Genomic DNA, 16103 nt, shown 5'->3' with positions numbered 1-16103 from the left:
TCTTCCTTAAAACATTCTTAATCTTTTGAAATGAGAAAAAATTGCTTATCTAACTTAACTTCATATAACTGCTCTTACGCGACTGTAATTTGAAACTTTGGAAAAGAATTCTTATAATCACACCAGTGTACTCTGGTTGAACTTTTGTTTTTCAGTTAATTGCGCTTAGCATGCAGCTCAGGTTGATAACCTTGTCTGTGTTGATACTGAAGTATCTACTCATTGATATTACGCTGCCAGTTATAACTAGCTTTATAAGTGATAAACCAAACTTAGCTCCTGATATTTCAAAAATATTTAACTGTTATCATTAACACTTCTCAAAATATATCAACATCATTTTGTTTTTCATTTTCTAGCATTTTTTGAATGGGAAACTTTTGTTCAAAATTAATGGTTAAAGGTTTTACTGGCTATTTATGAACGAAATGAAAACCTGCAAGAGTATTTTCCATTGTTTTAAATGTATAGTGCAAATCCATCTTATGTCCTCTACTCATATTGATTAAGGGTAAAAATCATAAATTCCATTTCTAGCTATTAAAGGAATTTATTCCTTAAATTATTGTAGTGGTATTACAACTGGGGCAACCAATACATTAAAATAGATTAGCTTTTACAAGTTTGATTTAATATGTTATATATTTCAAACCAGAGTTAAATGTAGTAGAGTCTTTTATTTTCAAAGAATTCCAATGGGGCAGAAAACACAAACAAGAATCCTAATTTCTCTTGAGAGTTTACTGAGTTCAGAGATCTGTAATTCATGAGTTTACTAATTTTAATTACTGCATATGGATATTGTTTGATCTACCATTTTATTGAGAGGCTGGAGTTTAGCTGTGAAATTTATCTGCGAAATTTTTTTTAATAGAGAATAACATGCTTTTGCTTTCAGCTTACTATTATAAGAAAAAAATGGACTAAAGCTAGATTATCAAGGCCCCCTTTCTTTTTCTTCGAAGGACAACAAGGAAGTTATGATACAAAGTAAAATAAAAATAAAGAGAAAGCACAGATTTGTGAACACATAATTCAGATTCAGGAATTTCTCTTGGCCTGACGCATTACAGCAGACAGCATGCAGGAGAGATCTTTAAGGGAGTCTCCTGTGTCATCAAGGGTCTAGATTACATCATCATTGATTTCATCTTTTCCATCTCCTAATTTTAATGGCTCTGCTTTCCCAAACCCTGCTGTAGTTTATCCCATGGGTTCTCAAAATAAGTGAAACTTAAAATAGGAACACTGCTTCTGTGTTGTCTTTATTGTCTTTGCTTTCTGTTGCTATCATATCTATTTGCAGAGCTAATAGTACCTTCTGCTCCTGTTCCAATGAAAGTGTTCTTTATATATTCACTATTTTGTCAATTAGATGAAGAAATTTTGTGATTTGTAGACACTAGTAATACATTTGCTCTGCTTTACTGTAAAATTTAACTAAAATGAATTTTGCTGAATTGATGAGGCAAGAGCTATAACCAAAATAAATTTGCCAGAAAGGTTTTTCGTCATGCGATACTTCAACTATAATTTTATTTTTCTTCTTAGATCAGACTGGACCATCCTTTCCCAAACATATATTTTTTTTAATAAGCAAAATTACAGTAGTTTTTACTTGCTAATATGTTCACTTCTTCAGAGAATTATGGGGAAACAGTAAAAAAGTCTTGAAGAGGGAAATGAGTACCACCTGAGAATCATGTGCCAAGATGCTCAATGATTTTTTTTTTCCTTCAAAGATATAGGTAACAAGGATAGGAAACAATTTCAGCCATTAGGGAGTGCTTTTTTTTTTAAAAAAAAAACAAAACAAAACAAAACTAGAAGTTGTTACTTTGAAAACAGGGGAATTATCATTTTGAACTGCCTTACCTTATCTAAGAGTGAGAAGAGATTTAAGAAGTCAGCCAGCTGTGCTGTGTGCGAACATGCTCAGTTGTGTCTGACTCTTCACAACCCTATGGACTGTAGCCCACCAAGCTCTGTTCAAGGGATTTTCCAGGCAAGAATACTGGAGTGGGTTGCCATTTCTTCCTCCAGGGGATCTTCAAGAAGTCAGCAGCAGTTCTCAGATGTATATGTCATTCAGGTAGAAGTTGTCACTGATAAAACAAAAAAGTTAAATTTACTCCTTTTAAAGAATTGTTCTTCAGTTCAGTTCAGTCGCTCAGTTGTGTCCGACTCTTTGTGACCCCATGAATTGAGCACGCCAGGCCTCCCTGTCCATCACCAACTCCCGGAGTTCACTCAAACTCACGTCCATCGAGTTGGTAATGCCATCCAGCCATCTCATCTTCTGTCGTCCCCTTTTCCTCCTGCCCCCAATCCCTCCCAGCATCAGAGTCTTTTCCAATGAGTCAATTTTTCACATGAGGTGGCCAAAGTATTGGAGTTTCAGCTTTAGCATCATTATTCTAAAGAACACCCATGGCTGATCTCCTTTAGAATGGACTGGTTGGATCTCCTTGCAGTCCAAGGGACTCTCAAGAGTCTTCTCCAACACCACTTCAGTGAATCCTTAATATTCCCTAAGTAATAAAATAGCAATTTTAAGATTAAATGATGTGAAGCTAAATTATGATTGTTACTTTTAATGTACTCAGTAAATTAAAAAGTTGTCAAACATATTTTGGTCCCCTTATATTTTCTCTTGAAATTTTACTGGTTTATAAAGCCCCAGATTGGTGAGCACTTTTTAAATAGAGCTTATTTTCCACAAATATTTATTGAGTCTCTGGGGACAGATCATGAACATGACACACAGGTGTCAAACAGAGCTTAGACACAAGCAATGATTGTAGGGGCATGAGCTAAGTGCTTTTAGGGAGACAGAAGTGCCAGGAATACCGGAGCCTACGAGCAGGGCACCTACTCCCCATCTGGAGAGGTCAGGCAAGAATTTCTCTAGGAAAGAGATATAAAACCTGAATAGTGCATACTGACTTTGTGAGCAAAGTATCTCCTTCAAGGTATCTAAGTACTTGGAAAAGAAAACCAAGAAGCTGTTTTATCACCAGGGAATTAGAGCAAATGGCTATAATTAGAACTTGTTGAACTTCGCTGAAATAATCATGTCCCAGTCAGTTACCACGGTTCCTCAGCAACCAGATATTAACTTCTCTGGAGGTAAGGTAGTGGGATATTTTTGAGGTAAGAAGTGCTATTCTTTTCTCAGTTTCTGTCTCTGAGAGTTTGTGAGTTTGTGTCTCTGAGAGTGAAACTTTCCTCACTCTCCTATAGATCCTGAACCTCTCTCAGAAGAAGAAAGTGTCTGGGGAGAAAACTGGGACAGCAGGAAACCTCACTTTTCTGGCTTTGGTTTTCAAAACCCATCGAAGAGGATATATGTAGGTGCTTCTGGATAAACCACAAGTAAGACAGTCCGTAGGGAACAGAGCACTGGGGTTGCCAGGGGAACTTCCCCTGAGACTAAAATACTGCTCTTGCAGGGCTGGGTCAGGAGTGGTAGATAGGAAGAAAATACTCGAGGGGAGCTGATTAAAGCACAGTTTTGTGGTTCCAGGGGAGGAAGCCATATATCCAGCCATGGGATGCAAAAGTAGTTAGGAGAACTACAGGCATTTGTGGAGAGAAACAAGGGCTGTGTTGCTAACTGGAAAATCAGGCAGATTTCCCTATGTCTTGAGACTACATAAGCATGACTCATATATAACTTGTATGGCTGTAATGGTTGATAAATTATCAAAGTACTTTGTTTTCACTCATAGTCATTCACCCAGAATCACCTACCCTCCCTAAAGGACTAGCCTGGGATGGCTGAGGAACTTCCAGGATGCTTCATAAGCACTAAACCTGGCATCTGCATCCTTTCTGACTGGTTGATGTATTAGTTATCTCACGTCATAGCACACTGTACTCCCAAAATTGGCAGCTTACAGCAATAATAATGATTTGTTATCTCAGAGTTTCTGTGAGCCAGGAATTAGGAAGCAGCTTAGCTGAGCTGCTCTAGCTTATGGTATATCATGAGTTTGTAGTTATGATGTCAGCTGGGTGTACAGTCTTGACTGGGGCAGGAGGACCAGTCTTAAGGTATATCACTCATATGGTTGGCAAGTTGCAGGGGGCCTCAGTTCCTTACCATGTGGACCTCTCTGTGAAGCTGCTTGAATGTCTGCAGTGACATCCACCTTACCTATAATGAGTGACTTAAGAGAGAGCAAGGCAGAAGCTACAATGTCTTTTATGACTTAGCCTGCAAAGTCACACTTCATCATCTCTGAAATAACCAACTGATGACACAGGTCATCCCTATCACTGTGGAAGAGACTACACAGGGTATACTAACCAGGAGTAAAAATAATTGGGGGCCATCTTGAAGGCTCCTACCACAGTTGGAAAGTTATGACCAACCTAGACAGCATATTAAAAAGCAGAGACGTTACTTTGTCAACAAAGGTCCATCTAGTCAAGGCTATGATTTTTCCAGTAGTCATGTATGGATGTGAGAGTTGCACTATAAAGAAAGCTGAGGGCTGAAAAATTGATGCTTATGAACTGTGGTGTTGGAGAAGACTCTTGAGAGTCCCTTGGACTGCAAGGAGATGAATCAGTCCATCCTAAAGGAAATCAGTCCTGAATATTCACTGGAAGGACTGCTGCTGAAGCTGAAACTCCAATACTTTGGCCACCTGATGCGAAGAATTGACTCATTTGAAAAGACCCTGATGCTGGGAAAGATTGAAGGTGGGAGGAGAAGTGATTGACAGAGGATGAGATGGTTGGATAGCATCACCAACACAATGGACATAAGTTTGAGTAAACTCCAGGAGTTGGTGATGGACAGGGAGGCCAGGTGTGCTGCAGTCCACGGGGTCACATAGAGTCGGACACAGCTGATTACTGAACTGAACTGAACTGAACCACAGTTGGTGAACTTGCCCTCAGTTCAGTTCAGTCACTCAGTCGTGTCGGACTCTTTGTGACCCCATGAATCGCAGCACGCCAGGCCTCCCTGTCCATCACCAACTCCCGGAGTTCACTCAGACTCACGTCCATCGAGTCCGTGATGCCATCCAGCCATCTCATCCTCTGTCGTCCCCTTCTCCTCCTGCCCCCAATCCCTCCCAGCAGCAGAGTCTTTCCCAGTGAGTCAACTCTTCCCATGAGGTGGCCAAAGTACTGGAGTTTCAGCTTCAGCATCATTCCTTCCAAAAGAAATCCCAGGGCTGATCTCCTTCAGAATGGATTGGTTGGATCTCCTTGCAGTCCAAGGGACTCTCAAGAGTCTTCTCCAACACCAGAGTTCAAAAGCATCAATTCTTCGGCACTCAGCCTTCTTCACAGTCCAACTCACATCCATACATGACTACTGGAAAAACCATAGCCTTGACTAGATGGACCTTAGTCGGCAAAGTAATGTCTCTGCTTTTGATTATGCTGTCTAGGTTGGTCATAACTTTTCTTCCAAGAAGTAAGCGTCTTTTAATTTCATGGCTGCAATCACCATCTGCAGTGATTTTGGAGACCCCAAAAATAAAGCCTGACACTGTTTCCACTGTTTCCCCATCTATTTCCCATGAAGTGATGGAACTGGATGCCACGATCTATCTTCGTTTTCTGAATGTTGAGCTTTAAGCCAACTTAGACCATCCCCATGGAAAAGAAATGCAAAAAAGCAAAATGGCTGTCTGGGGAGGCCTTACAAATAGCTGTGAAAAGAAGAGAGGTGAAAAACAAAGGAGAAAAAGAAAGATATAAACATCTGAATGCAGAGTTCCAAAGAATAGCAAGAAGAGATAAGAAAGCCTTCTTCAGCGATCAATGCAAAGAAATAGAGGAAAAGAACAGAATGGGAAAGACTAGAGATCTCTTCAAGAAAATTAGAGATACCAAGGGAACATTTCATGCAAAGATGGGCTCGATAAAGGACAAAAATGGTATGGACCTAACAGAAGCAGAAGATATTAAGAAGACGTGGCAAGAATACACAGAAGTACTGTACAAAAAAGATCTTCACGACCCAGATAATCATGATGATGTGATCATTCATCTAGAGCCAGACATCCTGGAATGTGAAGTTAAGTGGGCCTTAGAAAGCATCACTACGAACAAAGCTAGTGGAGGTGATGGTATTCCAGTTGAGCTATTTCAAATCCTGAAAGATGATGCTGTGAAAGTGCTGCACTCAATATGCCAGCAAGTTTGGAAAACTCAGCAGTGGCCACAAGACTGGAAAAGGTCAGTTTTCATTCCAATCCCAAAGAAAGGCAATGCCAAAGAATGCTCAAACTACCATACAATTGTACTCACCTCACATGCTAGTAAAGTAATGCTCAAAATTCTCCAAGCCAGGCTTCAGCAATACGTGAACTTGCCCTATGGGTTGTTAAATATTTTGCAAATCACTTTCACATGAGTCACAGTAGCCTTGAAAAAGGAGGCGGCAAAAGTGCAGGGCTTCCCCAATGGCTCAGCAGGTAAAGAATCTGCCTGCAATGCAAGAGACATAGGAAATGAAGGTTCAGTCCCCAGGTAGGGAAGATCCCCTGGAGAAGGAAATGGCAATCCACTCCAGTATCCTCGCCTGAAAAACACCATGGACAGAGGAAGCTGGTGGGCTACAGTCCAAAGGGTGGCAAAGAGTCAGACATAACTGAGTGACAAAGAGTCGGAGTCAGAGAAGTGCAGGACAAACTCCAACCTAACGGAGATTAAATTTCTCTCTTCTTCCAAGAATAAAAACTGAGTTTTATAAGAAGGTGTATTTTGTCCTTGCACACATGAATTTGTGTACTGAGATTCATGGCTACTGTGTCCCATGTAACTGTTCCCTGAAAATAACTAAGAAAGTCTCCTTTGTTCACCACTCCTTTATTGCTTTAATTCTTTCTTTAAAATGTAAAATCCTTCAATAACTTTGCTATTCAGAATGTGAATGTGGGAAGCAATCTGCCTCTTCCCATTAGGTAGTGATTTCATTTTATCAGTCCTTCTGGCAGCCTGGAATGTGAAACACACGTAATGTTCTACCTAGAAGGGCATCTGTGCAGCAAGGCAGACACTAACTAGGGCTGCCTCAGTGTTCAGAAGGAAGAATGGCATGACAGTGAGGGTCGTTGGATTCATGCCCTATTTATATTTCAGACCTGTAATCAATTATCTGTTTGGGGGACAAGTACTGAGAAACTATAGTCTTGCTTGAGTTTATTAACAAACAATCATCAATGATATAGTATGGCAGTTACCCAGTGAATTATCAAGAAGCATTTCAGTCAATGTCTTTGGAATTTTCTAGTATTTCATGGAGATCTTGAGTTATAGAATTTTAGAAATGCTGCCTGTTTTGAGAGTTATACTATTATTCTTGGGAAGATGTTTAAAAATTCTGAGTTACTTGGATATATTTGGAATCTGAGTAGAAAGAAATATGAAGTTCTAGATAATTTCTCAAAGGTAGCAGCATTAATAATTCTCAACCCAAGAAAAAAGTGAATAATTCCTGATTTGCATCTCATAAAAAAACAAGAAAAATTTCAAGCCTCTGTGGGTTGGATATATTTCACCATGTCTTTTCTTCAACATAAGGCAACCATTGCTGAGCTATTAATAAATTACTAGTAAAAGACATTCTGTGGACTTGAAATAAAATTTTCATGTCAAATAGCTTTTTAACAGCTTCTGAGCTATGTATGTCAAATAGCTTCTGAGTCTAGCTATTACTACAGGTGAACACACACCCCTACTTCTCATCAAAAATGGAAGCTCACATCCAGAATGGAAGAAGGATAATAATGGTTACTGTGGCAGTTATGGAGGTGCAGTTAGAATCTTCAAGAAAGAACTTGCTATTCAGCTGCAAGGAGGGCAGGGAGCTGGCAGCCCCTAGCTATCAAAGGCTTCAGAATTTATCTCAGCTTCTGAGCTGAGGTGATGCCCTTCCAGGCAGCCTCCAGCCAATGACTGAACATTTAGGGGTCCTAAGGCCTAAATGTTTTGCCCACTGTAGATTAATGTGTGCTAAATTGCTTTAGTCATGTCCAGCTCTTTACAACCCTATGGACAGTAGTCTTCCAGGCTCCTCTGTCCATGGGATTCTCCAGGCAAGAATACTGGAGCGGGTTACCATGCCCTCCTCCAGGGGATTTTCCCTACCCAGGGATTGAACCTGTATCTTTTTTTTTTCCCCAAAGGTATCTCATCAGTTTATTTTAGTTTTTTAAAAATTATTGTTTTTATTTTTTATTTTTTTACTTGACAATATTGTATTGGTTTTGCTATACATTGATATGAATCTGCCATGGGTGTACATGTGTTCCCCATCCTGGACCCCCCTCCCTCTTCCCTCCCCAACCCATCCCACTGGGTCATCTCAGTGTACCAGCCCCAAACACCCTGTATCATGCATCAAACCTAGACTGGCGATTCGTTTCACATATGATATTATACATATTTCAATGCCATTCTCCCAAATCATCCCACCCTCACCCTCTCCCAGAGTCCAAAAGACTATTCTATACATCTGTGTCTCTTTTGCTGTCTCGCATACAGGGTGTCTCTTGCATTGGTAGGCAGATTCTTTACCACTAGCGCCATTGGGAAGCCCCATAGACTATTGTAATGGGTAATCTTTGCTCAGGAGCTTTTCTCATTGCGTTGGCTGATACTTAGTCAGAGATAAATCATGAGACTCTTTGAGACTTTCTGTCCAATTCTGCTTCCTACTCTCCTTTTGCAGGTATCAGATACACATCATGATCTGGAAGCAATCCCTACCTAATCTTGTTGTCTTCCCCTTTTATCTTCTACACAGAGTTTCCACTAGTAAATCTCTTGCATTCTCACCCCATCATCTGCTTCTCAGAGGCCCCAAATGACGGAGATACTAATTACTAAGAACCTATTGTGTGAAGGAGGAAGTGTTTGGGGAAGTTATTCAACCTACCCTAACTATTCTTTCATCTGTAAAGTGGGGTTGTTATAAGAATTAAATGTAATAATCTACAAAGAGCAACCTACAAATGTATAGTGCCTCATATATAAGTACTCAATAACTTGTATATAACACTAAGAGTATTATTATGCCATATGCTAGAGTTGCATGAGGAATTTTTTGTTTATTACTTGTGTGTGTATTAGTCACTCAGTAGTGTCTGACTCTGCGACCCCATGGACTGCAGCCTTCCAGACTCCTCTGTCATGGGATTCTCCAGGCAAGAATATTGGAGTAGGTAGCCATTCCCTTTTCCTCCCACCCCAGGGATTGAAGCCAGGTCTCCTGCACTGCAGGTGGGTCCTTTATCACTGAGCCATCAGGGAAAATCCTCATTAATTATAAAATATTATTATGCTCATTTAACATATGAGGAAACTAGTGTTCAGTGAAGTTAAAATAACTTGTTCAAATTACTTTATATACCTCCACCTGGGATAAAAACTCAGCAAGTCGTGTAGAAGAGAGCGATGTACATGTATGTTAGCAAAGAATCCGCTGCTATTATCCAGAATGTAAAGGAGTTCCACATCCTCTTCAGTTCAGATTTATAACTAATAAAACTACTCTGGGGATTCTTTCATAAACCTAAATCTATACCCTTAATTCCACTAAGTATTTGACATTAGAATCTATCAGTGAGTGCTTAAAATCAATAATTTGTCTAAAAGTTCTGAAGAGCTATATGTAATGCCACTGCCAATCCCTGATGAGCACTATCTGTTATTTTTATAGAACGGCTCTCAGTTTGGGTTTGATTGATGCTTTCTCATGATTAGATTGAGGTTATATTTAATATTCTATAATCTTGCTATTGCTAGAAAAGTTGCATCAGATGAAATCATTCCTGCTTTGCCTGTCCCTGCTCCCACCCCACCCACATGACAAATGTTCAAGCCGATTATTAAAAGATGTAAAAGAAATAATGATAGAAACATGATGAACAGAGGAGGCTAAATATTACAATGCTGAGAGAATTTCTAGTCAGGTGGGAAAAATCTGAACTAAATGGCAGCTTTGGGAGCATATCTATATTGTTCCTTACTTCACAGTTTTAAGATAAAAAATTATAAGTACAATTTAGAAAATTATGTTACATAAAGTTTTAAAAAGTTGACATTATGCTGTTTCCTCAGGAATGAGGTGGTGCTGGATAGGTTGGCAGAATGGATTTAGAGTGGGCAGTTTTCTTAGAGATGTTCTGCCAGGAAACCAGTCTCTTTCTTACATAAATCCATGAATTTGACTAAATAAACCCTCCTATATGAAAAAAAAAAAAGCACATGATTTATGATCTGAAGTAGGGCCACATTATGTCCAGTGTGGTTAAAAGCCAACTTTAGCCAAAACTGGTCAGCATGATCTTAAAAAGCAAAAGATGGCCAGTAAAGATGACCTTGTGGCTTAGTGACAAGGGTAAGATACAGGTTTGAGCAAATAACTTAGCTACTTGTGGCTAAAGTGATGCTACCAAACCACCAAAGAGAGGTATGGTCGAAAAATGAAAATTACATATGCAACAAGATAATATGTTACTATAAAAATATATGTTAATATTCAGTATATTTCTGTGTGACTTTTGTTTAGTGAAAAATACTCTCAAGAATATTTTTCAAGTAAAGAATTCAGTTATAGTTCTATTGTAGAAAGTGGAGTCTAGATGGGCTCCAGAGACCCCCAGGTCATAGTGATAGTACGTAGAGAGTCCCAGATGTTTGATACCCAAAGGAATATTTACGAAAACATATTTTTGCCAAAGAACTGTTACATATGCACAGATGTACGTGTGTAGCAGAACTGAAAATGCACTTTGGGGAAATTAAATAAATATCATTTGAAAAAGTGGAGTTTTAAGTATAGTTATAAATCTCAAAAAGAAATAGCTCTAATTTATTGCCCATGTGGGAGAAATTCTGGGTGTACTCTTTCTGGATGTGCTTTGCTCTTCATTCTTATAACCATGGCACAAAGGGGTAATTATCAGTCTGTGAATTCTACTGTGAAAGGACCAAAGTGATTTCACTGGAAGTGTTTCCCAGATTCTGCTTTGTTTTTTTTTTAAATAATGTAATTATATGTGAAATGAATGCCTGGCAAATTTTAAAGCCCACATATCGTAAATGATGGCAAGCTTGGAAAAACCAGGGGTGCCTAAATGCTGTGGATGTGCCAATAAAGAAGGCATAGGCTCTTGGGTTTTGTGGGAATGTATTAAATTACATAACTTTCAAAAAATGTAATAAAAAACAAGGTTCAGAAGGTTCCTAAAACAACTCTATAGTAATCTGGATTTGGTAAATAAAACTCTAAGGAAAACTTTCTTCCAACTATGAACATGTCACAGTAAGACTCTATTGTCAAGATGAAACAAGTAGTAGTTTCCCTTAAATACAAAGGGATTGTGGTTATTATTCACTAATTAGAAACAATAACACAATTCAAAAGCTACAATAAATTTTATGAGTTGCATTAAGCCTAATTTACTTTGATAGATAATTGTCAGAGTAGTAAATTGAGGTTATAAACTATGCTTCATGATGTAGAATATTTGAATTCACTTTAAGACAGAACAAAGCAGATAATAGATTCTAAATAAAAGATTTGATGACTATGTTGAATACTGCAAAAATGAATTACAATGGTATTATGCTTTGTCCTGTTAATGTGCATTTTATAAATGTCATAAAACTTATTAAATTTAAGAAGTTGCTTTAGTCTTTCATAATGTCTGAAGACATTAATTAAGCAAATCATGATTATAAAAAAGAAGCCTTCTAAAGCACTTTGTGGGGCAATCTGGCTTGATAAATAATCAAAGTTTATCCTATCTCAAAGAAAATGTGAGCTTATTCAAAGTTATTCCTTTCTAACCCTAACTCATTCTATTGTGTTCATATTTTAACTATTCAAACATGATTTTGTCAGAAAAAAATGAAAATCATATGATAGGTTCATATTTTGAAAAGCATGTAATAGATCACATCCATGTCCTTTTTTCTTCTGCTGTTGAAAGCATTAACTGAAACAGTACTTCCCATGGTGTTGGACATGGCATAATCTAATATTTGTCTGCTTGGACAGTTTCCTGATATTTGTTACCAATACTGGGCAGCTGTTCAATCAGATAAACTGGATTAAAATTTTTAATATGCATGAATGAAAACTTTTTCAAAGGAATGGGAAGATGAAAGGTAGAACTTGGAAAACATTTATAAAGGTAGATTTATAGAAAGTATGCTTGATGTTCATGTTTCCAAGGTTATGGTTTTATCTATATAAGATATTTCTTTTTATTTCTTTTATAATTTTATAATTACATTATGAAATGTTAAAAAAGAATACAGAAGTTTTGTTACTGACGTGCCAGTTTTCTCCCAAGTATGTCTGAGGAAAGCAAGTTTTATTCGACATCTGAGATGTCCTAAAGTATGAAAAGTCACTTTCCTCACTTCAGAGAGTACTACTGGTGACAAACATTTTTTCCTGTAAATGTTTCATCTTTCATCTATAAACCAAATAACTCATCTCCTCCCTATGAATTTCTCCTCTTTGTTATCTACTAGTAGCAAGAACTTGAGCAAATAATTTAATTTCAGGACCTCAGATTAAGAAACATAAACAATGTCCATTAGTGATTTTCAAAATATGGGTTCTTACCCTATTACTGGGTCATAACAAATATTTTCATAAAATAAAATGGAATTTATTCAATTTGAATAGAAAATATAGAGGACTTGCATTTGTGCTAAGTTATTTCAGCCATGTCCAACTCATTATGACCCTATGGACTGTGGCCTGCCAAGCTCCTCTGTCCATGGGATTCTCCAGGCAAGAATACTGGAGTGGATTGTCATGCCCTCCTTCAGGGGATCTTCCTGACCCAGGTATCAAACCAGCGTCTCTTCTGTCTCCTGCATTGGCAGGCGGGTTCTTAACCACTGAGCCACCTGGGAAGCCCCAATATATGTCAAGACACATTAAAAAGCTAGTGTGCAAATGCTGTTTCAGTTTTAAATATCTGTATGCATACTGTGTGATGTAAAATGTATTCCTTACTGTAAGATCCAGGCAAAAATGTTTGACATATGGTTTCCAAAAGAATCAGAAGTTCCTTATAAATCTAAAATGAAATTATTCTAGTTTACAGCTCAAATACTCTACTGATTTCTTTTAACCTTATGTCACATAGTTTATTGCCTGACAGACAACAGTAGCTGGCTACAAGGGCATTTAGTTAAAGGAAGTGGAAAATATTTATCCCTCAATTAGATGTATTTGTTATCAGTTCAGTTGCTCAGTCATGTTCGACTCTTTGTGACCACATGGACTGCAACACACCAGGCTTCCCTGTCCATCCCAATTCCCGGAGCGGGCTCAAACTCATTTCCATCAAGTCGGTTATGCCATCCAAACGTTTCATCCTCAGTCATCCCCTTCTCCTCCTGCCTTCAATCTTTCCCAGCATCACGGTCTTGTTATACCCATTGTAAGTCATTCAAAGACAACTCCTTGAGCTTTCATGCCCTCTGGGTAAATGCCAGACCCAAAGCAGACAGGAATTTGACGTGTTTGAGAAATAGAAATAGATGAAAATGGTTTGGATCTAGTGAAAAGAGAATAGTAAGATATGAAGGAAGAGACGTAGGAAGGAGCTGCATTGAGTAAAACCCTGTAAACCATGGTAAAGTGTTTATAAAGTATATTTTTGTTGCTGGCGGGGAGCCATTTGAGAACAGTAAGCAAAGGACTTTTTCTGTTTTTTTTTGTTTGTTTTTATTTTTAAAAGACCAGGAGGACTACTGTATAGAAAATAGATTTATACAGCAAGAATGAAGCTAAGGAGGTTAGGAGACTACGACACTCATTCAGGTGAGTGATGATCTTAGCATCAATCAAGGTAGTAGCAGTGGAGACAAAAAAAAAAAAAAAAAAAAAGATGGATTCGGAAGCACACAATACAGAATCTGCTAACAGACGACATAAAGGGGTTGCTAGAATTTTAGTTTGTGAAACTATGTGGATATTCCACCAATTCTGATGGGGGCCATGATGGCAGGAATACCAACTTCTGTTTGGGAGATGTTAAATTTGAGATACATACTAGTTATCTAAGTGGATATGTCAAGAAAGTAGAATTGGGTTTGGGGGCAGAAGTAAGGACTGCTGGATTTGTACATTTGGGCATCAGTATACAGATACTACTTATAGCCACAGGACTGTTACTTCCCTGAGTGTCATGCAGTATCTCTTTTAATCTTGATAACAACTCAAGTAGATATTTTCTTTTTATATTGATGAGTAGCCTCTCTTTATATCTGAGCAACTCTTATATTCAAAAATACATACACTGAAAGTCAAGCAGCTACTAAATGATGGAGCCTGGAATTCTTAATTTTTTGAATGAAACCTCTTTTAAAAGGTCTGGTCTGGAGACAGTGAATCTCATTCAGAATTTAAATCAAGTTTATAAATTTAGTAGTCTTTTCTATCCTTTTGCAACTTCCCTTGAGCAGGTGCCAGTGACAGGGTTTTTTTTTTAACTCTATTCCTTTGGCATATGGGATAGGACTCTGTTTTCCTTTTTTCTCATATCTTGACTGTTTCTTCTTCACTGGCCTTCAACTACATCTTTCATGCAGAGATTTCTAGCCTTCTTTCTTCTCTTTACATATTTCCCCTTTACATTTTTATGTTCTCATTGGTTCAAATACTAAACATACGCTTATGTCATAAGTGTTAGTCACTTAGCCGTGTCTGACTCTTTGCAACCCCACGGACTGTTGCCCGCCAGTCTCCTCTGTCCATGGGCTTCTCCAGGCGAGAATATTGGAGTGGCTTTCTATTCCCTTCTCCAAGGGATCTATCTTCCTGACCCAAGGATGCAACCCGGGTCTCTTGCATTACACGCAGACTCTTTACGGTCTGAGTCACCAGGGAAGTCCAAATATCCGCTTATGACCCTCAATTATTTTGCTTCCAATGCAGACATTTTTTTCCCCCTAGCTCCAGGTTCAAAGGTTTCCTGAAAGCAATTAGCCTGGAGGTTCCCCCATGCGATTAAAGAGGAGGAGCGAAGTGGAGGGGCTGTGAAGGTCTCATTTGATTTGTATATTCATTCATATTTCCTTATAATCATTATAACGACTGCTTCTACGGAGTTTCAAATCTAGAGTGGCAAGCAAGCAGACAGTGACGCACGGGGAGCGTTAACTAAAGGTTTAGCTCGGCACGATGACCTCGTGTGAACATTAAGTCCTCGGCTACAGGGGCATATTGTGCAAACACAGAATCCTGCTTAGTTCTCAAACAGATTTAAAGAACATTTTTTTTTTTGAAGTGTATTAGTTTTGCCGAACATTAAAAAAGAAATCGAAGGCAAATCACTGAAGGAGTAAAGTTGGGCACAGATGAGAGATTCGAACTGAATGCTGCACTGCAGCAGATCATGAAGAGAATAAGGTACTGATTAGGGAGTGAGTAGAGAATGAAGTGAACTGAACTGAACTGAGAGAATGAAGTACCCATGTAGAAAAAAATGAAAAACCAGGGATGGCATACATTAAAAAAAAAGAAGAAGAAGAAGAAAGAAAACAACCCAGCTTTTGCTAAGTCATGGTAAAACACACCTCAAGCCAGGCCGGCTCCAGCGGCTCCACCAGGGTATCCCCACAGTCCCAGCGCGCCGCGCGCCGCCCAGCTCGCTCCGCCCAGTTCCCCGGCTGCCCTTAGTCCGAGCCGCGTGCACTTGCGCAACGGATCCCGCCCCCTTCGCTCCCTCGGCCAATGAGAAATGGCGTCGTAATTCGCCAAAGCTTGGTATCGTGTCGCGTGACCACGTCTCCCCGCCCCCTCACCCAGCCGCCTCCAGGTTCTGAGAAGATGGCGAAGGTGTCAGAGCTGTACGATGTCACTTGGGAAGGTAACTGCGGGCGGGGTGGCCGCGGAGAGACCGAAATCCGCAGGAAGCGGTTCGGCAGTACCTGCTGTCCTCGGAGACCTGGATTCTCCGATCTCTCTTCGGCTCTGGTCCGGCCGAGCTGAGGTGATAGCTGAGGTAGTTGGCTGAGGTGGAGGTGGTTTGACTGGAGTCTCCGGTGGTCCTCACCGCTTGGGTCGGTAGACTGACCAACCGGCCTACCACCGCGCC

General features: G+C 39.2%; 1 protein-coding gene and 1 long non-coding RNA gene across 8 annotated transcripts in view; one reads left to right on the top strand and one right to left on the bottom strand.

Annotated features, from left to right (window-relative positions):
• The window catches only part of LOC132657190 (uncharacterized), a 190648-nt gene extending 174975 nt beyond the window's left edge, over nt 1-15673 (bottom strand). For all 5 annotated transcript variants that reach the window (XR_009594985.1, XR_009594987.1, XR_009594988.1 and 2 more), the window contains exons 1-2: nt 15583-15673; nt 1876-2105 (exon numbers count right to left, since the gene is read on the bottom strand). This is a non-coding gene — a long non-coding RNA (uncharacterized LOC132657190). The remainder of the gene's footprint in view (nt 1-1875; nt 2106-15582) is intronic.
• Nucleotides 15674-15822: 149 nt separating this feature from the next.
• EMC2 (ER membrane protein complex subunit 2) overlaps nt 15823-16103 on the top strand; it is a 57494-nt gene continuing 57213 nt past the window's right edge. For all 3 annotated transcript variants that reach the window (XM_042254389.1, XM_027973099.2, XM_042254390.1), the window contains exon 1: nt 15823-15875. In XM_042254389.1, coding sequence (XP_042110323.1) covers nt 15836-15875 — 40 coding nt within the window. In that variant the 5' untranslated portion in view covers nt 15823-15835. The remainder of the gene's footprint in view (nt 15876-16103) is intronic.

The sequence above is a fragment of the Ovis aries genome, chromosome 9 (genome assembly GCF_016772045.2).
Source record: "Ovis aries strain OAR_USU_Benz2616 breed Rambouillet chromosome 9, ARS-UI_Ramb_v3.0, whole genome shotgun sequence".
Taxonomy (NCBI): domain Eukaryota; kingdom Metazoa; phylum Chordata; class Mammalia; order Artiodactyla; family Bovidae; genus Ovis; species Ovis aries.
Note: the sequence above shows the minus strand (reverse complement) of the source record. Positions and strands in the feature narration are given on the sequence as shown.